This window comes from Sus scrofa, chromosome 9, assembly GCF_054392235.1.
Source record: "Sus scrofa isolate SSC_HxYL_T2T_F1_AM1 chromosome 9, Sscrofa_HxYL_maternal_Yorkshire_Landrace_v2.0, whole genome shotgun sequence".
Taxonomy (NCBI): domain Eukaryota; kingdom Metazoa; phylum Chordata; class Mammalia; order Artiodactyla; family Suidae; genus Sus; species Sus scrofa.
Window position 1 is genome coordinate 102,699,937 of NC_139391.1, and position 27,316 is coordinate 102,727,252.

The window sequence follows — 27,316 nt, forward strand, 5'->3', positions numbered from 1 at the left end:
TAGCTTCAAACACAAATATAAGCATGTATCGAAGCCCTGAACAGTCTCTGGGAAATCTCATCAAGAGCCTGGCACAAGGTCTGTGAGATGAGACCAGACTTAGGGTCAGAGTTTACTACTTAAAATGACTTCTCATGTGTTCATTGACACCTTGGTGAGTGAGAATTCAGTGACATTGTTTGAGATTTAGATACAGTAATAATGATTAATAGTGAATCAACATTTTTGAGGGATATGCAAATACAAATAATGGAGTGTGTGTAGTTTTACTTTTGGCTTGAGGTAAGGAGTTTAAGATCTCGAGGCACTTTATTTTTATGATTTTTATTTTTTCCATTATAGTCGGTTTATAGTGTTCTGCCAATTTCTGTATAGCAAAGTGACCCAGTCATACACATGTACATTCTTTTTATTACATTATCCTCCATCATGTTATGTCACAAATGACTAAATATGGTTCCCTGAGCTGTACAGCAGGATCTCACTGCTTATCCGTTCCAGATGCAATAGTTTGCATCTGTTAACCCCAAGCTCCCAATCCACTCCACTCCCTCCCTCTCCCCCTTGGCAACCACAAGTCTGTTCTCCAAGTCAATGAGTTTCTTTTCTGTGGAAAGGTTCATTTGTGCCATGTATTAGATTCCAGATATGTGATATCATTGGTACTTGGCTTTCTCCTTCTGACTTACTTCACTTAGTCTCTAGTTGCATCCCTGTTGTTGCAAATGGTATTATTTTGTTCTTTTTTATGGCTGAGTAGTATTCCAGTGTGTGTGTGTGTGTGTGTGTGTGTGTGTATGACATCATCTTAATCCACTCATCTGTGGATGGACATTTAGGTTGTTTCCATGTCTTGGCTATTGTGAGTAGTGCTGCAATGACATATGGGTGCATGTATCTTTTTCAAGGAAAATTTTGTCTGGATGTATGCCCAAGAGTGGGATTGCTGGGTCATATGGTGGTTCTGTATTTAGTACCTCCATACCATTTTCCATAGTAGTTGTACTGATTGACATTCCCACCAACAGTGTAGGAGGGTACCCTTTTCTGCACATTCTTTCTGGCATTTGTTATTTGTTGACTTCTTAATGATAGCCATTCTGACTGGTGTGAGGTGGTACCTCATAGTAGTTTTGATTTGTATTTCTCTAATAATTAGTGATGATGAGCATTTTTTCATGTGCCTGTTGGCCATCTGTATATCCTCCTTGAAGAAATGTCTATTCAAGTCTTTTACTCATTTTTCCATTGGGCCTTTTTGCTGTTGAGTTGTATAAATTGTATATTTTAGAGATTAAGCCCTTGTCAGTTGCATCGTTTGAAACTATTTTCTCCTATTCTGTAGATTGTCTTTTTTTTTTTAATGGTTTCCTTTGCTGTGCAAAAGCTTGTCAGTTTGATTAGGTCCTGTTGGTTTATTTTTGCTTTTATTTCTGTTGCTTTGGGAGACTGACCTAAGAAAATATTTGTATGGTTGATACCAGAGAATGTTTTGCGTTTATTCTTTTCCAGGAGTTTGATGGTGTCTTGTCTTATGTTTAAGTCTTTAAGCCATTTTCGAGTTTATTTTTGTGCATGGTGTGAGGGTGTGTTCTAGTTTCATTGATTTACATGTGACTGTCCAGATTTCCCAGCATCCATTGCTGAAAAGACTGTTTTTACCATTTTAGATTCTTGCCTCCTTTGTTGAAGGTTAATTGATGTAGGTGTCTGGGTTTATTTCTGGATTCTCTATTCTGTTCCATTGGTCCGTATGTCTGTTTTGGTACCACGCTGCCTTGATGACTGTAGCTTTATAATATTGCCTGAAGTCTGGGAGAGTTATGCCTCCTGCTTGGTTTTTGTTCCTCAGGATTGCTTTGGCGATTCTGGTTTTTTTGTGGTTCCATATAAATTTTTGGATTGTTTGTTCTAGTTCTGTGAAAAATGTGGGTAATTTGACAGGGATTGCATTAAATCTGTAGATTTCTTTGGGTAGTATGGCCATATTTTGGATATTCTTCCAACCCTGGAGCGTAGAATATCTTTCCATTTCTTTGAATCTTGAGGCATTTTCCATTTCCATGAAATCATTTCAACTTTTTATCACATGTATACACCTCTAGTACATGACTATTGTGAGAAATGTGCCCAAGTGCAGAAGTTCCTCCAGTAAAGTTTACTACTTGGAAAAAAAATTTCCCGCTATATTTTTTGCCTTTGTTGTGCTCTATATGCCATAAAAACAGGAATCAGCAAGGCTGTCTAGAAAAAAGGCTTTGAGATTTTGGATTCTTAGAAGTAAAATAGTATGTGCCTATTTAAAAATGTTAACTTCATTTTAAATAATACTGCTTTTTGGTGGTTTGATCATCATCTGCTCATTGAATAATAATGTTTTGTTAGCAGTAATCATAATCAGTAGTATTTATTGGTTGCTAGAGGCCAGGCAGTATGCTAGTGTTCTACTTCTTTTGTCTTATTTAATTCTGACTTTAACCATATGAAACAGGGATAAACATTATATTCCTGTTTTATTTTGGTTTATTTTATGATTATATTTCGTTTCTTTGTCTCCTTCCCCCTACTTTTTTGGCCATAATTTCCTGGGCCAGAGATCATACCTGCGCCACAGCAGTGTCTACACCAGATCCTTAAGCCCTAGGCTACTAGGGAACTCCACTACATTCCTCTTTTAAAAATGAGGAAGAAGAAAATGAGGTCTTGACTGGTTGAAGAACCTGTTCCAGACCACATAGGTAGTAACAGTGGGTGAGGTATATGACGCTAATCTGTCCGATTCCAAACTTACTCTCAGCCTCAACTTATATTACCTTCTCATACAGAACTGCCCTGGACCAAGCATTTAAAATAGCATTTAAACTCAGGATGACCTTATCTGGGTCATTACATATGTTACTAGGAAGTCCATAGCTTTTATTTCTCTAGAACAGTGATTTTTTTTCTTTTTTTTTTTCTTTTTTTTGCCATTACTTGGGCTGCTCCTGCAGCATATGGAGGTTCCCAGGCTAGGGGTCGAATCGGAGCTGTAGCCACCGGCCTACGCCAGCCACAGCAACGCGGGACGCGAGCCGCGTCTGTGACCTACACCACAGTTCACGGCAATGCCAGATCGTTAACCCACAGAGCAAGGTCAGGAATCGAACCCTCAACATCATGGTTCCTAGTCAGATTCATTAACCACTGTGCCACGACGGGAACTCCTAGAACAGTGATTTTAAATTGACATTTACATGGCTGTGTCTCTGGGTATATTAATGACTTTTAACTCTTGCTTCTTAGACACGAGTCCCAAAAAGAATACTTAAAATATTAATGGAATAAACATCTTCCCCCAGAATAATACATGTGAAAGAAATCTTCAAAGTGAAATAGGCAAATGAATATCAAAGAAGCTTATTTTAGAGTGTAATCCTATGAGAGAGCAGTCTTGAAAGATTAAAAAAGATTGTCTTTATGATTATGAATTTGAAACAGTTGGAATGAATTCAATCATGACAGCATAACTGAGGATCATTTCTGAGAGTGAGGGATATAGATAGTTAAAAGACTCATTGCTTGCTTCTGAGGTCACCTGCTTCGTAAGAGACTGAAATAGGAGAGAACAAGTGTTAAGAATTCATTCTGCCTTCCCGGTGCTTTTGTAGTTTTATTTTTAGAGCTCTACCAACAGCAGTTGGAGCCTTGTTTGCCATTCTGCGCATGCTCCGTTGGACTCTCTCTTGCAGTCTTTGCCGCCTTTGACAGGTGTGAGGGACTTCCTGAGCCAGTCCCTTTCCTCAGCCACCCTGATGTAGCTTGGTTCTTCACTTGTTGAGCTCATAAGAGAGGTAATTTTTCTACCGTTAACATGTATTACTTTTTTCTTAAGGCTAAGATAATCAGAATGAAAGGGTATTAGAGAGATAGTGGTACAGGAGTGATGGAAAAATATTTAATAAAGAATTTTAGTTTCAAATACTTAAGTATTTAAATCCCAGGAAACAGTAGTGAGAGCAGAAGAGATCTTCAGCAATGACTTTTTCAGGAGCTGTTAGTGGTTTGAAGCGCATTTAAATCACCTGGGAAGTTTTCAGAAATTATCGGTGCTTAGATCCTACCCTAGAGACTACAATAATTGGCTTGTCATTGGTGTTTTTTAAAAAATCTCCCTGGGTGATTTTATTGTGTAGCCAGGGTTGGGAACCACTAATTTAGAGAACTCAACAGCAGTTAGTTCTGCTTTTGCCAGTATCTACATCATTTTGTACCACACTTCACTTCATATGTCAATTTCCTATGTTAAAAACTATTAGAAGAAATAACATAAAAACTGGCGAGCTGTATGAGGTACATTCGGAATTATATACAACCACTTATGTTTGGCTTACATGATTTGTAGAAATTAACACTTTAAAATGTACTAGCATTAATTAAAAAAAAAAAAAACACAAGGGGCATTAACTCTGTGGTGCAGTGGGTTAAGAATTGAACTTCAGCGGCTTGAGTGCTGCAGAGGCTTGAGTTTGATTCCTGGTCTGGTGCAGTGGGTTAAAGGATCCGGTGTTGCTGTAGTTGTGGTGTAGGTAGCAGCTGTGGTTTGGAATTAATCCCTGGCCTAGAACTTCCATATGCTGCGGGTGTGGCCATAAAGAAAAAAAGTCACAAAGCTTTCAGTACTTGATCATCTGTACATGGTGGTTATTCAAATATTTGTTGAATACCTACTGTGTAGAAGACACTGATGAAAAGACTAAGGGATCTGACCTTTTATTCTGAAGAAATTTTTGTTCTGGGGAATTAATAGATTTAACTTAGTAAGTAACATTCCATAGGTAGGTGTGCTTCACAGCTGTGTACAGTAGTATTGCAGTGAATGTAGAAAGAGTAACAACTCTGGGCTCATGTCATGGAGAGTCCATAGAAGGTGTGATGCTCATGAAGTTTACCAAATTGTTGGTTTGCAATTCCCCCATCACAGCTTTTCTTTTCAAGTCTCAGTTACAGTCCTGAGAGTGAACTTCTTGGGAACTTACAAGTGCTGAGAACAGCTTACTAACTAGACCTATCTTTTTTTTTCTGTCTTTTTGCTATTTCTTGGGCCACTCCTGCGGCATATGGAGGTTCCCAGGTTAGGGGTCGAATCGGAGCTGTAGCGACCGGCCTATGCCATAGCCACAGCAACGTGGGATCCGAGCTGCGTCTGCAACCTACACCGCAAGCAGCTCACGGCAATGCCGGGTCGTTAACCCATTGAACAAGGGCAGGGACCGAACCTGCAACCTCATGGTTCCTAGTTGGATTCGTTAACCACTGCGCCACAAAGGGAACTCCTAACTAGACCTATCTTGTCTTCCCCTGAGATATTTTTTTTTCTCATTGAATCACATTGTCTTGGGACCGCTTTTAATTAGCTAATTATCTTGTGTTTACAACCACTTGGTTCTTGAATATATTTATCTAAGACAGAATAGCTTTTGTGCTGGCTTTACAGAATGAACAGAATTTAGGTGCAAGTATAGTAGGTTGAATTTCACTGTTTCAGGTCAGCAGGAGAAACATACTAAACAAAGTTTAAGAGTAACAGTCTGATTGACAAAGGAAAGCAATGCAATGCTAACACAGTTCATACATTTCTTCTTCTGTGTGCCTGACCCCCGCCAAGTGCATTTTTATTGTCTATGTTTACAACTTATGCCAGGTATTAATTAGTTATTTAGTAAAATGTGAGATTCAAGGTTCATAATATTATACATTAGTAAATCATCAAGGTTTAAATAGAGGCCTGTAGCCATTCTGATGGCAAAAGCAGTCCCCTTTCCGCTGTGGTGTTGTCTTATACAAAGGAATAACGAGAAGAGAGAGACAAAAGGAAGGTACAGGGAGAGGCTGAGTTGTAGAATGCCTTGAATGGATTTCATCCTGATGGAAGTATGGACCCATTGAGATTTTTAAAGAGGAAATATATTTCAGATGTTGAGAAGGCTAATATGGTAAGCGTCTATTGGTTATATTAGTTGAAATATATTTCAGATGTTGAGAAGGCTAATATGGTAAGCGTCTATTGGTTATATTAGTTCAATAAAATGTTTATTCATTCAAAAATTATTTATTAAATACATACTGTGTTCAACACAGTATTTAGTCCCTGAAAGTGGAGTTGTATTAATGAGAGCTTTTAATCTAGAATTCTCTTTGTGTAATATATTATGGTACACACCTAAAGAGAAATAAGACACATCTGCCCTTTACATATCTTATTGAACAAGTAAAATCGATAATTGTTTCTGTGTGCCCAGTTGCAACAATGATGGGTTCCAAGGGAAAGAGGCTATACAAAGATCATCAAGGCATTTGTGGTGGTCCAGATATTGTCACTCAAGGGGTTGAAGAAATGGGAGGATAGAAAGAAGAAATTATAGGAAGAGTGGGCAGAATTTAGTTACATTATTATATGCATGAGAAAAGCAGGAACAGTCAGAGAAAGACAGCATCAGCATCAGAAGTATTGGTCTGGGTGACATTTTAAAATTTCCCACCTACTCACAGTAAACCTGCCAACGTAAAGAAGGAATGAGCATTTAAAATGTTTCTCTGCCATCTGCTTTTTGTCTGTGTTCTTTGAACCTTGATGTTTTGTTTCAGACTTCTTCAGAATATTTCTGTCACCATGAATTAATAATGTAGAGTGCTCTGGTACCATAGTATTCCAGATGTTATTAACTTTTTACTTTCAGTGTGAAAATCAATTCATCTTACGTTATATAACATTCGTTCATGAGATATTTGATATACAGGATGATGAAAGATACCACTGCCTGCTTATTTCATTATAGCATAAAGAGAATTCACTTCTTGAGAGGCCGTGATAAGGATTTTATAAAGCTAGAGAAATACAAAGTATGCATTAAACTGTATAATAGTTGTCTTGTGGCAAAGATCTAATGGTCCACTAAGTTTGACCAATATATTTTCTGAACTATTTTTTTAAAGTTCTATTGAAGTAGAGTTGATTTACAAGGTTGTGGTAATTTCTGCTGTACAACAAAATGAGTCAGTTATATGTGTACGTACAACTATTCTCTTTTATATTCTTTGCCCACAGAGATTATCACAGAATTTTGGGTAGAGTTGTCTGTGCCATATAGTAGGTCCCTGTTGGACAATCATTCCATATATCTCAGGTGTGTATGCCAATCCCAAACCCCCAGTCCATCCCTCCCCTGTCCCCAACCTGGCCTGTTTGGTAACCTGAAGTTTTTCAAAGTCTGTGAATCTGTGTCAGTCCCGCAAATAAGTTCGTTTGTATCCATTTTTAAAAGATTTCACATATAAGTGATATCATATGTTTTTTGAACTATCTTTCTTGCTGGCTGACCCTCTCTTTCATTAAATGTCAATACTATATCCAGAGCACAGGGTAAAACTGACCTCATCAAGCATTAAAGCCTTTTCCTGATCTTTCTTACTACAAGCTCTGTGACCCAGACTGTGTTTTTTGAATGAGGAGAAGAGGAGCTCCTCAAAACCCAGTGGGCCCTTGTGAATAGTGCTGCAGTGAACATGCGGGTGCATGTGTCTTTTTTAAGGAAAGTTTGTCTGGACAGATGATTGGATTAGGAAGATGTAGTACATATATACACACAATGGAATACTACTCAGCCATAAAAAGAACAAAATAATGCCATTTGCAGCAACATGGATGCAACTAGAGACTCTCAAACTGAGTGAAGTAAGTCAGAAGGAGAAAGACAAATACCATATGATATCACTTATATCTGGAATCTAATATATGGCACAAATGAACCTTTCCACAGAGAAGAAAATAATGGATTTGGAGAATAGACTTGTGGTTGCCAAAGGGGGAGGGGGAGGGAGTGGGTTGGATTGGGAGTTTGGGGCTAATAGATGCCAACTATTGCCTTTGGAATAGATTAGCAATGAGATCCTGCTGTGTAGCACTGGGAACTATGTCTAGTCACTTACGATGGACCATGTTAATGTGAGCAAAAAGAATGTATACATGTATGTGTAACTGGGTCACCATGCTTGCTGTACAGTAGAAAAAAAATTGCATTGGGGAAATAACAATTAGCATTAAAAAATTATGCAAATTTGGAGTTCCCGTCGTGGCGCAGTGGTTAAAGAATCTGACTAGGAACCATGAGGTTGTGGGTTCGATCCCTACCCTTGCTTAGTGGGTTAAGGATCCAGCGTTGCCGTGAGCTGTGGTGTAGGTTGCAGACGCGGCTTGGATCCCATGTTGCTGTGGCTCTGGCGTAGGCTGGCGGCTACAGCTCCGATTAGACCCCTAGCCTGGGAACCTCCATATGCTGTGGGAGCAGCCCAAGAAATAGCAAAAAGACAAAAAAAAAAAATTATGCAAATTAAAAATTAATAAAATTAAAAATACAGGTAAAAGAAACCCTATGGCCACCACATATTACCTAGAGCTTAGAGATAAAAACGATCATATTCATAAAATTGTTGCTGTTTTTCAGTGTCAGTACTGTTGTTATTAATAGATTTATCTAGATGTGTGCAGTTCCTTTTTTGTTAAAAGGAATTCTCATACAAAAATTCTAGCAGGCTTTGTTCTTAGTATTTTTTTTTTCTTTTTTGTGGCCAATGTGCAGGGAAGCAAAAAAACTTAGTTAATAAATGTATTTAAACAGCAGTAGTCTCCCATTATTTGGCGGATACAGGAAATGTTTATTTTTTGGAGGTATAGAAAAATGAAACATTTTGTGCCTGCTTATTTTACTAGTCTAATGAGATGAAAAACCCTCACCCAGGTAAAGTTACATGAATAAGGATGTCAAATTTATTTCCCATAGCCCCTTTGAACTTCAAGTCTATCATAGCTCTTGCAAAGCAAGCTCACACACCAAGTGTGTGTGCTTCTTGTGCTAACACTGCTTAGGATGGTAGGCAGGTCCCTCAGAAAATGCTTGTACAGAAAGTTGAAGACAACTGCCAGGCAGCTATTAAATTAAGAGTGCTGGAGTTTTCTAATGCCAGTCACATTCTTCAGTTGGGCGGATATCATTAACCTATACCTTATTGGGCTCTTTGGAATACATTTAGAGGGGTGGTAACTAGAATATTTGGTTGTTGACATTCATTCTTATACCTGTCATTTGAAATGCCTTAAACATAACAGTTAATTCATTATAATTACTGAAATAGTTTTTTTTTTAACCTATTAGCAGGATAATGTTGAAAAGAAAGTAGTCTAAAAATAACAAGTGAGAAAAAATAGCTGCTAAGATTAAAACAGATAAGGATTTACAGAAAAGAAAGCAGTGCAATGATCACTAAAGCTATGATTTCTGAGCCAGATTTCCCCCCAAATGAGTATTTTTTAAAAATACTTTATTTTTTAGAGTAGTTTTATGTTCACGGCAAAATTGAGAGAAAGGTGGTACAGAGATTTCCCATAAACCTCCTGCCCCCACACATGCGTAGCCTCCCTCATTATCAGCTTCCTTTCCCTTTTATGTCTTGCACGAGAATCCAAACTAGAGCTTGAGGGAGGAAAGAATTGAGGATGTGATGCTCTTTGATGGTAGGCTAGGGAGTGTCTTCCAACAAACACCATTCCAACTATAATCCCCACACTTGAAAAAATGGTTGCAATTGTACACACTGATAATTTGCACAATATAACATATGCTTAGCCATGTTCCTTGCAATTCCTTTCTGAATTCCACAGACAACATTGCTATTGACCATTCAGCCACAGTATGAATTCCTAGACTGTATCCTTTATTTTCCTACTGATCAGCTCCTATGGTTTCATCCAGGTTTTGTTTTTTTGGGAGGGGACTATTTTGGGGCAGGAATATTGCATTGCCTTTACTTAAAATAATTTCCCCAGTTTTAGAGATATGATTCTGTTCATATAAATTTAGATTATTTGCACATCTTTATATATTGATTTAAAACTAATTTCAAATTGATTCATTAATTTTGTCTTTTTTTAGACAATTCTGCTAAATTTTAGTGTACTTAATAAATACATTTCAAAGCATGTATCAGCGGTCTGTTATTTTCAAGTTACTATTATCTTAGACATACACATTCACTTTTGAGAGCACTTGTATTGCAACATTGACCATAATTTATGTTCAGAATCTTTCAAGAACGTTGACATGAAATGACCAGTCAGATAATTATAAAAATGGTAAAGACAAAATTCATAGTTTTTGCTAAGCCTCCCCTTTTACCAACAAAATTATTATAATCCCAATAGAATTTTATTTAACTAGTTTTGTAACACTGTAGCTCAATGAGAGTCATTCTCAAAATCAGCTAAGTCAGAAAAGGAAAGTATCTTGGATGCTTTGGATTCCTCTATTTAAATCTCTGCTCACTACCCCAATATAGATGTAGTGTTTGAGTGACAGCAACAAATGCTGAAACCTAATCCTAAATTCTCAGTGCTCTGATGAACCATATTTGGCAAATCATTGCTCTCTCTGGATTTCACTGATCTAGCAAATAGCTTTTCTGTTGACACCAGGCAGGTGGGGGTGGAATGGGAGTGGGGGTGGGGAGAGGACTCCGTGAGACGTAGGGTACACAGTCTCATGGTTTTCTCTTCTGAATGTAAAATTAGTAGTCCTGACTGAAGGTGTGAAATAATGAGTCGATTTTAAAAGTTATCTCATGGTGCCAAAGGTAGAATTAAAGTTGGACTTTAAGCGACTGTTCTGTGATGCCTGTAAAAGCAAGTATACAGGAAATAGAACTAAATATATTCCCCTATCATTGAATGTTATTTTGAATTTGAGCCTTAAGAATGGTGATAGAAAACTTAAGCTAGTTATTTACAACCGTCAATTAGCTGGAGGATTGTTCACTAACCCATTCGAAACCAGGGGTGGCAGTTTATGATCTGAGGAGGGCCTGAAGTGAAGCAAGTCTGTTTTGGCCTTTGTCCCTTCTGCAGATCCTTAGATAGGCATGTTCCTGCCCATGGCCCTCTGTGTCCTCCTCATTGCAGCCCTGAGGTTCCTTCAGGTCACTGGCCTTTTATCAGCCACTTCCATGTCTGTCTTTTGGCCAGAGTTTTAAGAACTTATTTTGAACTCTCATCTAAGAATTGGACTCTCTCATCTGTGTACTTTGGTGTCCTCTTTTGGCCACTGACTTAGTGGAGGGGTTGCGGGTAGAGGACAGAGAAAGGGGGAAGAAAGTAAATTATCAGTTAACTGCACTCAATTTTATCCCTTCATACCTGCAAAAATTACTCGGTATTTATCGCATTTATAAATTTTCTTGTATAGCTTGAATATTTCCATTGGCACTACATCTGGCAAATGAGTATGGTTGGATTGGGGTGATGTTGGAAACTTACTCAGTCTTGAAGAAGTCGATAAATCATAGATCAATATTTTTTTTCTTTGATAGGATTTTTAAAAAATATTTTCTTTGGGGAGAATAGATCATAATAACTACTGTCAGCTTTGGAAGGCACTCGAGCAGAACACTGGGATTGCTTGTCCAGCAATCATTCCAGTTTCCCCCACTATGCTGCATCCTGACCCCATGCTAGTTAGTGCAGTCTTATCCCTCAAGATGGTGGGAATGTCACCCAGGTTGGTTTAGGATAATGTGTAAGACTATTTTTCAGTAAGTAAGGATGAAACTATTTCTCTTCTAGGTTTTGTGGGATATAGGTTAGTTAGAGATTGCTACATGATTTTGCTACCCTAAGTGAAACCATGATGACATGGTAAAAGGAAGAAGGCAGTATAGGAACAATTACAGAGAGAGTGAGCTTTAAGTCTCAATTTCCTTTAGAGATTTTAACAAGTAAGCCAAAAATATTTCCATTAATTATGTCAGCAGTTTACGTTTTCTGTCTCTTGCTATCAGAAACCCTCTAACTAATGCAAAAATACATTTGTTGATGATTCTCAAATACGTTAACTTGAGGACTTCCTCCTGTCAGTCTGGTTATGTTCTGGATAGCTTGACTTCAGCATCACAAAGATAAATTCAGCATCTTCAAAATTGGAGCACTTCATATCCCACCGTTTCTTATCTCAAATTTCTCTTCTTTTTATCTTGGCTAATGGTGTCACCTTCTAAGTGTTGTAAGTTGGGACATTTAGAATCACCTGAGTACCTCCCTTTTGTTACGTTTTTCCACTCTCACCCAGAATCATTTGGCTAACACAAATTTTCCTTCCTCTGTTTTTTGCCCCCACTGATAGTGGTTTAGATCAAGCCTTTTCCACCTCTTAGCTGAAATACAACATTTTGTTATTAAAAATAATAATCTGTCAACATTCTGTCCATTACCTACAAAAATCTGTCCTCAGCATTGTAGCCTGATATCTTAAAAAGCAAACAGACAAACTTCTGATCTTTCCTCTTTATAAAAAAATAATCAGTGGGTTGAATTGCTGACTGGATAAACATCAGACTCTTTGGCCTCACCTGTTTTTTAAGAGAAGAATTCTCACTTTGGCCTTGCTTCATCATTTAAAACATGGGGATAATATTAATAAAGCCTTAAATATATTGTGAGATTTAATACAGATAATGTATTAGTGTCTGGAATGTAGTAGGCTCTGGATTAAGTGGTAATTGCTCTTATATAATGACAAATAGTAATTATTGCCTAGGGACTGCCTCTGTGACTTTGCATATGCTATTCCTTTTTCCTCCTCTGCCCTGCCCCTTGTGAATTTCATCTTGTCTGTCATGGTCCATCTAATTCTTTCCTTAGGTGATTCCTTCTGACCTCCACCCTCTGTTTTAAAATCTGCATTTTTGTTTATAACTTTGATAGCATTTATCACATTGTATTGCACAAATGAACTTTCCGTAGAAAATAAAATCATGGACTTGGAGAATAGACTTGTGGTTGCCAAGGGGGAAGGGCCAGGGAGTGGGATGGATGAGGTGCTTGGGGTTATTAGATGCAGACTATTGCCTTTGGAATGGATTAGCAATGAGATCCTGCTGTGTAGCACTGGGAACTATGTCTAGTCACTTATGATGGAGCATGATAATGTGAGCAAAAAGAATGTATACATGTATGTGTAACTGGGTCATCATGCTGTACAGTGGAAAATTGACAGAACACTGTAAACCAGCTATAATGAAACAAAAAATCATTATATGTATAATAAATATATATAAATATATATAAACTTTTCAGAAAGTTAAAAAAATAAGTTTTCTCCTTTATTGAGTTCTTTGAAAACACAGAAACTAAACCCTGCACACATTTCTAAACTTTACCCTGACACTTCATGTTCCACTTCCCAACTTTATTTTTCTCCAGCTCTTACATGTATGATTATTTTATTCTAAATGTTGTAATTTACTGTTTCTCATATTTTCTATCTTCCCACTAAAGTGTATGTTCCACTACGATAGAAAATATTGCCTTTTTATTCACTGCTATATTCCCAGTCCCCAAGAGAGGTCAAATGAATGGATGGATGTTTTATTTATCTTTTATTTCTAAAATGGTCCCCATATCTTAGGTAGCAAAAAAAAAGTTGGCTGAATAAATCAATGAGTTCATGAGCTATAAACCTGGACAACTGGAAGAATGTGATTGGCGACTTAAGGGCAGAAGATTCTCTGTGATGGTTTAGGTGCATTTAATTTAGAGAAGGTGGATGTGAATTGTAATGATCACTCCTAAGTGTCTCATTTTGAGCCGTTTTTTGTCTTTTCTGAGATGGAGGGTATAAAATGGAAAGAAGGTTGGAGGGGAGATGGAGCTTCTTAGTTTTTATCCATTTACAAATAGATCGTGAATTAAAACTGTAATACGTGTTTTCACCAGTCCTCAACTGCCGGTTTATAAAAGCAAAATGTAAACCTAAAGTTGTTTGGTTGTTAAGAACATTACTTTTTCTAAATTTTTACTCTCTTGTAAGAACAGTTGGATTTCTGCATAGCTATTTAAAACACAAAGCTTTGTTAAATCACGAGAGCTCCTGGTGAAGTTTATTAGTAGTATGTGATGCTAGTTCAATTTAGTCAAACACAGGGAGAAGGGTCATTACCCTTTGCATATGCCCTGACTAATAAAGGTTTGAAGTAGCCTTGAACCTCTTTGCTTCTTCTCTTCTACTTAGCACTTTTTGTCTGCTTTCACAGATAATTAGCTCATGAGTTTTTTTTACTTCTGATGGTTCAGTTTATTACGTATTTGAGTAACTTACACCGCTGGTGTCACTGCTGTTTTTCTCTTCCCTATTATTTATCTTTCTCTTCATGCTTTTATATGCAGTAGCCCTAGCTAATTGAATGTAATGACTAGTATATAATTTTTCTCTCCCAAATGTAAAACTGTTTTGGAAGATCACAGGTCTAGTACAGTATTGTAAGGGCTTAGGAATTTCTATAATATACTAAATATTAGTGATAACCTGAAATGTTTATCATTATTTTGAGAACTTAAATAGAAAGAATTCTAGGAAAACAAACACAAAGCAAAACCCAACAAACAAAGCCAAGCAAGCCACTAAAAATACTCCTTATTATTACTTTATGCATGGTGGTTTTTTGGGAGTGGTCCCTTATTCTATGTTCTATATTCAGGATACACTGCTCTCTAAAGGGGTCTATGTGGCAAACTAGCTGGCAGGTGATACTGATTTTTGAGAAGTTGTCAGTCATCCTCGTTCTTATCTATCATTATAGATTACAGTATGGAAAATTTAGTCTTTGCTTTCTTTTTTCTCTTCCTTCTTTTCTTCTAATTTTCTTCATCCTCCTTCCCTCCTTTCTTCCCTCCTTCTCTTTTTCCTTTCTTTTTCTTTCTCTTTCACTCTGTCATAAAGCTCTTGAAGATTTATAAAGAGGAGTGAAGGTATTAATGATAAAATAACTTAAATTCAGTTAGATGTATCCAGAAGTGTGTCCTTCTAGAGCCCACTTTGATTCCTCTCACCTTCCATTTCACTGTAGAATTAATCAAACTCTGGGTCATGGCACACATGTACTTGCCTTTATTGACGTACTTAATTTACTTAATTAGTTTTTTCTTCTTTGTTATCTGAAAGTAATAATTGAATCCTTTTTACTGCTGTTCCTTGCATTGTATACTTGGCATGTACCAAGGCTTGGTAGGTGTTTATATTTGACCATTGACTTTTAGCAGTTTTCTTTTTTACTTCTTTGTTATCTGAAAGTAATAATTGAATCCTTTTTACTGCTGTTCCTTGCATTGTATACTTGGCATGTACCAAGGCTTGGTAGGTGTTTATATTTGACCATTGACTTTTAGCAGTTTTCTTTTTTACTTCTCACTCTTAAGTTTCTGTTGCTTTCCAGCTCTCATTTCAGTAAACTCTTGTATTTACCATTTTTCCATTGGTATTGCATTAGGGGGTGTATAAGATATCTATCTATAAATAAGATATTGTATATAAATCATATATCCATATATAGTACATATATCAATAAGTCAAATATCTAGTTATTTTCTGTTTATTTGATGATTTTTATATTTTAAAATATCAGAAATAAATATCTTTACAATTAGTTTATTAATCTTTATGTCAGACACAAGTAAAAGCTTTAATATAAATACAGTTCAACATTGATAGCTATGCTCAAGATAGGTCAGTCACTAGCAGATATTCTTATAACTGGATTTTATGTGTTGGAAATTTTTTTCATTATGTTTTCATTATGTTAAGATAATTTAAGAATGGACAGAAGAGTATATCTTTTTTGGTTTGCTTATTACATTGGAATAAAATACTCATGTTCACATTTTATTTTTAATTCCATTCCTAATTTAAATGTATGTTTTATTAGCTCCTCTTTTTGCTTGTCTGTATTTTTGTTAATGTAAATACAGTACTATTATTTGAGCCATCATATAACTTGAGAACATCTGTATAGCCTTCAGGATGGATTATATATATTTTACATTCAAGAACATACATAGCATTGTTCTTTCTATAAGAATTCAGTATTTCCCTATCTTAAGATGACCTTAATTTTCCATTACTATTATGAATATAAAACATGTCCATAGATGGGTAAAAACTTTCCATGCAGATGCTGTTTCAAGGTAATTCGAATTTTATTGCTCTCTCTTTTTTTTTTTTTTTTGTAGTCTGTCATTTTATTATATTTGAATCTTTCAGCACTGTACTGGAAAAATGATTACTTATAACTTCATAGTTATAGAATTCATGGAAATTGTTGATAATACAATCAAGTTGATATCACTTTAGAATATTACTTGGGGAGCATTATGTTTCAAAGTGAAGGATAATAAACTTATTTTTTTATCTTTGTGTTTTTAATGACATATTGCAGGCTCTTGAAGGTTTAAATCCAATGGGAAACATTTACAATTAGAATTTTTTCATTGACATGGGACACAACTCAGTAATTTTCTTCTCTCTTTTCCCTGAGGTGCTTAGTGTTCATATATGTTGCTTTATCCATTTTCTCAATCATGATATATTCGTTCATTCTCAGCTGATAGTGCTTTAATATGTCACCCCTCATAGAGGTATTTTATTTTATTTTATTTTTAGGTGTATTTTAAAATAAAAGAACATTTTAGGAAAGGGAGAAAAGTTTATGTAAAACAAGGAATCACTAATTACAGGTGGGAAGGAAGTTAATCTTTCCAGCTTCCTTTAAATCCCACCATAGGGGACTGTAAACTTTACTTTTTCAAACGATTCCTCCCTTCTGTTGGATTTGAATCTGTGCAAGGAAAGAAAACAAAATTTAAGAAAAAAATCTATTGTGTGAAGATATATAATATTTTTGTGTTCTCTTCTACCTTGGTCTGCCATAATATCAGTATCCGTTTATGACATGGATAATTAAATTTCACTGTATTTTGAATTTAAGCAGATTAGTTTGGATAATCTGAGGCTTCAGAATGAAATGAGTGGGCAGAATGTCAGGTGAGTCAGTAGCAGAAGTGGAGATTACACTGTGTAATTTGCCAGTCCTGCTCAATCTGCTGCTAGAAATTATGAGGAATTTTTCCCTGACACATAAAGTGTGCAGAGGACATCATTTGTTTCCATTTAATTATATACTTGTGTGGTGAGTATGTTGTCAGATTCTATCTTTGAATTAGCTTTTTTTTTCACCTTGGTACTCTGCTTTCTGAGATTTTATATGGTCATGTGAACTGTGAGTGATGCTCAATATTGACAAGTACAGTGCAAACAACAGATGGTCCGATATTGATGGAGACATTTGTTAATGGGCCCGTTGTCTTGCTTAGAAGTACAGCTTTTTGGCAGAGTTTTTGACTCCCTCCCCTCCCGCCCGCCGATTTTCTACACTATTTACCTTGGAAGAAGGAAAGAATCCAAAGGTTCTTTTGATTCTTCGTGGGGAAAAAAAAGTGACTCTCAGTATAGCTTGAACCTTAGATGGAATTACCCTTAGTAAATGGAGTTATTACATTGTGAAAAATAACACTTCTTTTCTAGGTATACTTGGATGCAAATACCAGCTCCATCTCTCTCTAGTTGGTAAACTTGGGCAGGTTACCTAAACCTTTTGAATTTAAGTTCCTTTTATATTGAAGATCACAGTATCTACTGTATTGTGTTTTCCAGAAGACTTTACTAACATGAAGTAATATATGTATAGAGGCATAGTAATACTCCTAGATATTATTACTAGGAACTAGAGATCATCATGGGAGACCATGGAGCCTACTGGTTTATAGTACAGGCTTCAGAGCCTGAAGACCTAGATTTGAATCTCATTTTTGCATCTTCCTGGCTGTGTGAGCATAGGCAAGTTACCTACCTGGTTTAAGCATTAGTTTATTTATAAAAATGGAAATATAATTATATTATAGTGTTATTACTGTAAAAATAATGATTATTATAAATAAATTAACCCCTAGTTAGCATAAAGTAAGGGCTCTGTAAGTGGTAATTACAGTACTTTTTTTTCTCCCAGCAGTGACAGTGCTGCCACAGGAGAGGCCATTAGTAAATGAATAACTGTTTGAAGGAATTGTTGAAAAGTTAAAATTATTTTTGATAGTTTGGAACATTAGCCATAACTAAAAAGATGAATTAAGTGGAGATGAATGTAAAGTTCTACATTGAGGTTGATGAAACATGTTTCAAAATGCAAAATGAGAAAGAGGATGAACCTTGTAAACATTATGTTAAGTGAAAGGAACTAGTCACAAAAGATTCCATTTTGTTTGATTTCTCCTGTATGAAGTTTTCAGAATAGGCAAGTTGATACAGACACAAAGTAGATTAGCAATTGCTCAGGGATTAGTGGGGGAACAGGTAGAAGAAATGGAAATTGACCACTAATGAGTACATGGATTCTTTCAGGTGTTACAACAATGTTTTAAAAATTACACAGTAGTGATGGTTGCACAGTCTTATGACTTGATTAAAAAAACATTGAATTATACATTTTAAGTGGAACATTGTATGGCATGTGAATTATATCTCAGTACCTCCATGAAGGTATTTGAAAAATGAAAAAAAAAAAAAAAAGAAACCAAACCAGAATACTACGTTCAAAATAATTTCTCTGATAAACATTAAAAATTTTATTTTAATTTTAGAACTCTGCTATTGCACTCAGTAATGAACATTTTCTACACTGGAGGCATAGTTTTGTATGTGTTGTGTACAAATGTACGTAGGAGGGGCTGTCATATAATGGGTTGTAAGAAACAGGTCAAGAGAAAAAGATTCGAGAGCCAGGCATCTTAAGATCTCTGGAACTCTACCCATTCACAGTTAATAAACCCTTTTTCTAGAAGTGGTATTTTTGCATCTCCACCTTTATTTCTTTGCTGACTGGCTGTTTCTTGTTGATGAGGTGGTCTTTAAGACCTGGTTTAGGAATCCCTCAAGAGCCTCCCAAGCTTCAGCTCTTTTCAACTGCAGGCAGGTCTGCACTGTTACCCGAGAGCAGGGAGAACACTCAGTTTTCCTAGCAAGCTTTTCTTTGACTCCAAGAATATGGGAAGGTTAGCACACACAGAAGGGTTAGCACACACAGAAGGGTTGATGACCCTGCTTTCTGCTAGAGACAGAAAGACCCAAAGAGAGGACTTGCTCTCTCTAGTCCTCTTGCTACAGATATTATTCCTGACTCTGAATAAATTAACATGTTCTACTGATGGTCCTTCAGATGAGCCACACTTATAGAGCTTTTCCTGTAAACCTTTGCAGATTTCTAGAAATCTAGTTCCTTCTCATTTTGCTAATTGTATTATAACCCTGGAAGGTCCCAGATAAAGTCCCGACAACTCTTGTCTTCTCTCCTGTTATGCAGTGCACATAGTTTTAAACTTAACATAGCATGTGAGATATGTTTAACTTATCTGCTTGCCTATTTTTACATATACTACTTAATATAATTCTCCCAACAACCCAGTAAATTAGGTACTGCTACCTGCATTTTAAAGATGAAGGAACTGGAGTTCCCTTTGTGGCTCAGCAGTTAATTAACCTGACTAGGATCCGTGAGAATGTGGATTCAATTCCTGGCCTTGCTCAGTGGGTTAAAGATCTGGTGTTGCCATGAGCTGTGATGTAGATAGCAGACACGGCTCAGCTCCTATGTTGCTGTGGCTATGGTGTAGACTGGCAGCTGTAGCTCTGATTGAACCCCTAGCCTGGGAACCTCCATATGCCATGGGTGCACCCCTAAAATAGCAAAAATAAATAAATAAAAAAATAAAGATGGGGAAAACTGAGGCTGAGAGTTTCTATGGTCACATATTAAGTGAAAATGAGTTACCAAAATCCAGTATTAGCTAAGTGGCCCAGCTTCATTATTAGAAGGCCACAGGGACAGGGAAGCTTGAGATCATTCTAGTAGAGGGAACACCTTACACTATTGTGTACCTACAGTTGGTTTATTAGTAGAGTGCATATTTGTGAAAGGAAATGAAGTACAAAGTCCAAGAATCTTCAGGATCAGAGCATATGTAACATATAAATGAAATTTGGAATTCACTTGTTTGTGAAGTACCACCAGTGTGAGCATTAAAACCTTATTAATCTCAACTGTGCAGTAAAATGTTTGGGGATAGAAATAGCAGCTAAAATGATAACTTTCTGTATAAGAACATAGTCTGGAGATTTAAAAATAATCTCCCATCCTTGTTGTCTGATTTACATTTTTTTTTTCCAGTTGTACAGTCGCTTCTCTCTTTTTTTCTAGAAAACAAAAGTTTAGTGTATCAGATCTTGAGGTGAGACCTGGAATATCCTGCTTTTAGAGTAAATTTATGTGGTTTCACCTTATCTGCAAAAAAGATGGAAGCTATACAGGGCCTGACACTAAATTCAAGCATGTCTTTTTTTTTTTTTTTCCATACGAAGAAAATGCTGTTCTAGAGAAGCAAGTAAGCTCTCTGCCTCTTAGATGGCATCCTAGTAATTGTTCCCTCATGTAACCTAGAGCTACTAACAGCCCGGAGCCTCTGACCTCCCGAATCTTATGTGAAATGGAAAGTACTCTGTGAAATGAACAACCAACCTGAATTTATGCTCACAATTTTGTGAATTTTGCCTCAGAACAGAGTACTGTAGGTGGCTTGAACATCTGGAATTTATTTTCTAATCTGTCCTTGAGCTGGTTACACTTCCACTTAGCCACTAGCAAAGCCAGCCAACGCAAAAGCAAACCATGTCCCGCTTCTTTGTCAGGCATAATGAATTTCTAAAATATTGGCTAATTCAGAGAGTAAAAGTGAACTTATAAGTAAAAAGTGAGTACTTCTCCATTTTCTTAGAGAAAGAAGACAACCCTGCCAGTGGAAAGTCAGATCTAGAGATGAAGTGATTTGAATTTGAACTGAGGAAACTTTACCGTGAACCTGAATAGTTTATGCTTTTCTAGTATATTTTAATTTCCTTTGCTACTTTGTATTTGCATCTAGCTAAGAAAAGAACAAACCTAGTCATATTGTTTTCCTAAGTATTTTGAAATGAAAAATGTCTGAAATACTGTGGGAAGCCACTTTTTGATTAAAGTTTTTTCTCTTGATCATCTGAACATCTCAGAGAACTAAGAGTTTTGTTTTTTTGTTTTTTGTTTTTTGGTCTTTTTGCCATTTCTAGGGCCACTCCCGCGGCATATGGAGGTTCCCAGGCTAGGGGTCAAATCGGAGCTATAGCCACCGGCCTACTCCAGAGCCACAGCAACGCTGGATCCGAGCCGCTTCTGCAACCTACACCACAGCTCACAGCAACGCCTGATCGTTAACCCACTGAGCAAGGGCAGGGACCGAACCCGCAACCTCATGGTTCCTAGTCGGATTCGTTAACCACTGCGCCACGACGGGAACTCCTAAGAGTTTATTTACAATGTGAAACCTGATATTTTCATGGTAATTTTTATTACTGAATCATCATATCAGTACATTATAACTTTGCAAATAATATTAGCCATCCTCTGCATTTCCAAGTTATGAGAAAACATTTGTGACTTTGAAGAAACTTTGCTAAATTTGATCGTGCAAAACAAGGTAGCAGTACTGCTAGAAGCGTTGTGTTTTTGACTCAGAAATTATCTTCCTTGACCCAGCATTGATCTTGAGTTTCACATAGAGAATAATATCAAGAAAATACCTTTTTGAAGATGAAGAAGGATTCCTGCTATATTGCACAGAGAACTATATCTTGTCATTGTGATGGAACATGATGGAGGATAATATGAGAAAAAGAATGTGTGTATATATATGTATACATGTATATGACACACACACACACATATGTATATGACTGGTCACTTTGCTATATCGCAGAAATTGACAAAAACATTGTAAATCAACTATAATAGAAAAAAATCTGTAAAAAATAAATAAAAAATATAAAGATGGGGAAGGATTGGAATTCAGAAAAAAATCCTTCACATTTTGCAGGATAAGAATGCTACACTTATTTCCAAGAGTTAATTTTCACATATTTCTGTCTTCATTAGTATTGGTTTGTTATGGTTGTTTATTCTTTTTTAAAAAACAAATAGCCTGGGGAAGGGCTAACTGAATTTCTTTATTAACCATCATAGTAAGGGCATTTAATGATTTATAAAGGACATGTGGCCATTGCAAATGATATATTATTTTCAAAGAAATATCTTAAGTGCAATAATTAATAATTAAACTGTCACACTGTTTTTTAACCACATGATAAATCATTCTTCAGATTGTCCCTATATATATAGTGTGTGTGTGTGTGTGTGTGTGTGTGTAGAGAGTGCTAATGTAATTGCCCTAGATATAATTCACTTAAAATTCATTTTTAAATTAAGCCAAATTATCAGTATATTTTTTCAATGAAACACTTAACAATAGATTTGGTATTTTTGCATATAGAGTCTTTAAATAAGTATGGGAGTGTATTTCGTTTCCTTCTTTATACCTGCATGTGTATTTCTCGTAAGTGCTGGGTTCATAATGGACACTCCCATGGCTTCAGAAGGTTATTATTTTGTTAAAATGTAATAAACAAGAGCTAATTTCTTCCTTCACTCTCTGTGCAAATGTATCTTTAATATATTATCTTATCTCTTTTGCACTTTCTAATGATAATACAGTTGTCCTTGATATGAAAGTTTCCATAGGAGGATAAAATACAAAATAAGAATTGGGAATCTGGTTGATTGAAACAGAGAGGTATTCCATACTATTGCAGTCTCCCCACCCCTTGCTGTGTGTGCTTATTGTAGTGGTTATTGCCATTTGAACAGGCAGAAGCTGCTGCTTACTTAATTAATGGTAGATGGTGATCTCTAGGGGACTTGGCAAAAGAGTCTGAGAATGCATAGTAATTCCATGAGCCAAAAATATTTTGATATTACCTGAAAAAGTCCTAACTCAGTTATTTCTAAATGTGTTGGCAATGCTTAACCTAAATATGAATAGTTAATGTTATATAATAAAAAACAAACTTAAGTGAACCATCAGAAAGTATATCCAGTATAGGTGGTATCTTGGTGTCGTGTTTGAAAAGTGTATTTGTAAGTACTTTTTTCCCCCATTTTAAAAGTTTTATTGAAGTATAGTTGATTTGCAATGTTGTGATGATTTCTGTTGTAAAACACAGTGATTCAGTTATACATATACACATATTCATTCTTTTTCAGATGCTTTTCCCATATAGGGTATCACAGAATATTGAGTATTCTGTGATAACCTATACAGTAGGTCCTCATTGACCATCTGTTCCATATACAATGGCGTGCATATGCCAAACCCCTAATCTATCCCTTCTTTGGAAAATGTACAGTGTATTTTATCCTAAAAACAATAGGTTCTCAGCCTAGTTTGTAGAGTCCATTTAAACTGCATGTCCTAGATAGAAAATTGAAAGGGAGCTATTTCAAGTATACTTCACCACCAGGCTTTCTTGCTCATTGACTCACCATGTGCATCAGTGGAAAACATAAGTAGGCCCTTTGGGAGAAATTGAAGGGGTGGGAGAGGCCAGAAGAAATAGATAAGGGAAAAGTCCCTTTCTCTAAAGACTTAATTCCTTCCATGATAACTTACAGCCCATTACAGTTTGACATTCTGAACTCTCTTCCTTATTCCAGCCATGGGAGTGATGACTCAGTCTCTAGCTCTTAGGGCAACAGTAAAAGAAGTGGAAAGGGAAGAGCAGCAATGCATGTGCTGAGCTCAGTGTGCTTGTGCTCCTCAGGGAGCTGGTGATCTGAGGGAAAGTGGACAATTCTTAGATCTGTTGTCTTGTGATATAGTGAAGTTTCGTAGTAGATGTTGAAACAAGAAGGAAGAAGCCGTTAATGCAGGCAGAGGAGAAGGATTTGCATTGGGCCCAGTAGTTCAGTAGGGGCTAAGGGTGCAAGGGCATTTCTGTACGTTGGTGTGATTTCTGTTCCATCTCCATGCATTAATTGATTCTTACATCATGCCCCATTTTCCCTTGTGTCTTGCATTAACATTCAGTTAAAATAACCCTATCTTTGCTATTTTCAGCAGTGAAGTATACCTTCTGATGATTTCTGCCCAAACATTTACTGATTTCAAATTACATGAAAAATATCTCTTCCTTAACCAGCCAGGTATTTTTGTCAGTTCTACACAAGGCAAACAAATAAGCTTTACATTTCTTTTATCGTGAGCACTTTAATGCAGTGTTTACTTCATATTGCAAAATATAAATTCTTTTTTAGGGCAAATTTTTTTCTTCCTTTTTTTTCTTTTTTCTTATTGACTGTCAGTGATCTTATTTTATTTTTTTTCATTTCAGAATATTTTACAATGAATTGTATTAGTCTGCTTGGGCCTCTATAACTGAATACCATAGACTGGGTGACCTAAACAACAGACTTGTTTCTCTCATAGATTTAGAGGCTGAGAAGTTCAAGATCAGGGTGCTGGCAGATTTGCTTCCTGGTGAGAACCCTTTTCCTTGTTTGCACACTGCTACCTTTTTGCTGTTTCCTCATGTGCGAAGAGGGAAGATTCTCTCTTCCTCTTGTAAAGCCTCTAATCATCCTAAAGGCTCTACCCTCACGGCCTCATCTAATCTTAATTATTTCCCTAAGGTCCCATCTCTAAATTTAGTCACAGTAAGGATTAGGGCTTCAACGTATTTTAGTTTGGAGGAGCACACAGTTTAGTCCATACCACTGAAACTGAAAACAGCAACAACAACTCTGGATCTTCTTCATTAATTCTCTAGGGTTTTTGTCAAATGAAACTTGCTAAGCGAGAAATTTGTGTGTACTATAATTGCAAAGGAGCTAGTTTTTCTGTATATTTTACCATTTCCTATTTTCAGCACCCACTTGGCTATGCACAGTGGTGGATATACACTTCATATAGACTTGCAAATTTTTCCAGAGGCTGCTTTGGCTTGTTTAGTTTTAAATAAATTATTTGGTTTTTCAAATATGTAAATATGGTACAAGCAGGGAGAATAGAGTTCAGGTGAAAAACAGGAAGTGATGTAAATACTGCCCTTGTTCCTACTCAGCAAGCCTTGGCTCATTCAACATTTCTTTGAACTTTTTACACATACTTGTTACAAATTTATTTTGTATGTATGAGGACCGAGGATGCTATTTTCGTTAGAATTGCAGAGGACATTCTCTGTAGCCCTTGTTTCAAATATTGTCTTTCTTCTGTGATGTTCTTTTCCCTCGTAACTATTAAAAATCTTCTTCCTTCCTTTGCTGTCTACATATTTGCTGCTCTGTTTCTCCTTAGTGCTTTGTCTTCCAAATAAGGGCTGAATATGAATAATTGAATGGCAAGTAGTTTTTCCTTTAGAGTGGCAGTGGTACAGCTGGCTCTCTTGCCTATAAGCATCCGTGGGATGGAATAGTTGAGCCTCAGGGCCAATTCTTCTCTCATGGAATGGATCAGTGGCCCAAAAATCTCAGTGAAAGGAACTGAAGCACAAGTTCTGTAAACTTGTCTAGTGGAGAAAAATTCCCAACATGAATTTTGATCTATTTTCTGATCAAGGCTGTATTCTAAAGGATACATGTGTAAATATCCCTCGTGGTTCATTTCACAACTTTAAGTTACTAGACAAAATGCCAGTGTGAGTCTTTGTTCTACCACTCTGGAACTGATGATTTAGAAGAAATGGGAGTACCATTTCAATAGAGGCAGTTATATGATTAAGTCCCAAAACTTAGGTAGCAAGAGACCCAACTCATCTGCAGATCCCTTGATTCCATTATATTTTTTTCCTGCAAAAAAGTCTCACATATACTTGCCCTTTTATTTTAGCACAGACATAGTAAATATTTATTAATACCAGTCATGTAATAGATTTTATACTCTTCTTGTGTGTTTAAACATGTCACTTGATTAGTCTTAAATTCCAATAATTCATCTAATCTTTTCAGAAGCCGCATTTTAGGCCATGTAACATTTACGGTATCACAAAGCGTATTATGGAGGAGGTGGTCCCCTTACATTACTTAGACAACCAGTGACAAATAGAAGGTCATTTTCTGATTTAAGGGGTCACTCTTCTTTCTTCTCTGGAGGGCCACCATCCCGCCCACTGCCCCTCCCCTAACAGTTCTCTGAATAGCTTCTATGAATTGGGCCCGCATGCCTGTGCTGAGGCCTCAGCCACTTTTGGTGCAACACTTGAAAAGAGCAGGTGCGTGTCAGAAGTGAATGGGATAGCCCTGGATCACTGCTGGGAAACATGTGCACACAAGTCACAAACTAATCTGGGGATGACTTCAGACAAAGACAACAAAAGAGCACTTTAGGGTCTAAATCACCCACTTGACAGAGGAGGGCTCCAGGATAAGAAGCCATGGCAAAGACTGGTTGCTTCTGTTTTCCGTTCATGTAATTCTAGTGCATTTTAGAAGTGAAAGACAAGACCCGGGCCATCAGAAAATCAGAACATTTTCTTAAATATAAACGAATTCCTGCATGAGGTTATTCATCATGTGTGTCTGCGTGTTCACTAGAATTCTAAATTGACATAACACAACTTCCTTTCAGACTTTACTGCTGTTACTTTAGGGTTCAAATGATCCTTATTGAGGATGCATTCTTCAAGTTGATGTCTCTCCCGACATCATATGTTTTTTTAAAATAGTCTCTTACATGATATGGGCAAAATAAGTCCATTAGGAAAAACACTATTAATATTCTTGTATTTATACAAATAGAAGACTATAAAACCATATATTAGAATATGAAAATAATAAAGAGTTAAAGATAGGAAAAAGGGTTCTTATAAATAGGAGGCTAAGAGAATTTGAATGCAAATATGTAAACCACAGGGTATTAGACAGTTTAAAAAAATTGACCTGCAAGTTTCTTTCCTGAACTTCTAGAGGCCAAAGTAAGAAGGGAAGTAAATATATTTAATCATTTATGTTGGATATAGTGTATTAGTTTCATAGAAGAGCTTAAGTATTTTTACTGGTCTGAAAGAAAGTCTTCCCATGGGTTTTCAATACATGAAGGATTAATAACTAAAATACTGAATTTTGTAAACTTCGTTTTGTTATGGCTGGGGATATAATTGTAGTGTGAAACTTGGTAAAAGCAGTTTTATAGGGCTTTAAAATAAAGCGGTCCAACAGCATAGCTTTAATCCACAAATAAAATCTAGATTCCAGAGTAATGTCTTTTAAACTGTCTTCTATAAATATTATTTCTCTTTATTTGGCTAATGGTAAAGGAAATCACAAATAAATTGAGACAGTATGCCCCACAGGACCCTAGAATCTAGATAGATTTTGTTGTTAATAGGAACATATTTACGTATGTTAACAGTAAATGAGGGGTTGATAGGTTATGGGGTATTGAGAACATTGAATTTACCTTATCAAAATGCTTATTCATTCAATAACCTTCCCTCCC

General features: G+C 36.4%; 1 protein-coding gene across 32 annotated transcripts in view; it reads left to right on the forward strand.

The window, feature by feature from the left end:
• CACNA2D1 (calcium voltage-gated channel auxiliary subunit alpha2delta 1) overlaps nt 1-27,316 on the forward strand; it is a 484,107-nt gene that overhangs the window by 29,860 nt on the left and 426,931 nt on the right. For 10 of the 32 annotated variants that reach the window (XM_084974614.1, XM_084974615.1, XM_084974616.1 and 7 more), the window contains exon 1: nt 7,027-7,163. In XM_084974614.1, the coding sequence (XP_084830740.1) occupies nt 7,042-7,163 (122 nt within the window). In that variant the 5' untranslated portion in view covers nt 7,027-7,041. 32 annotated transcript variants of the gene reach the window in all.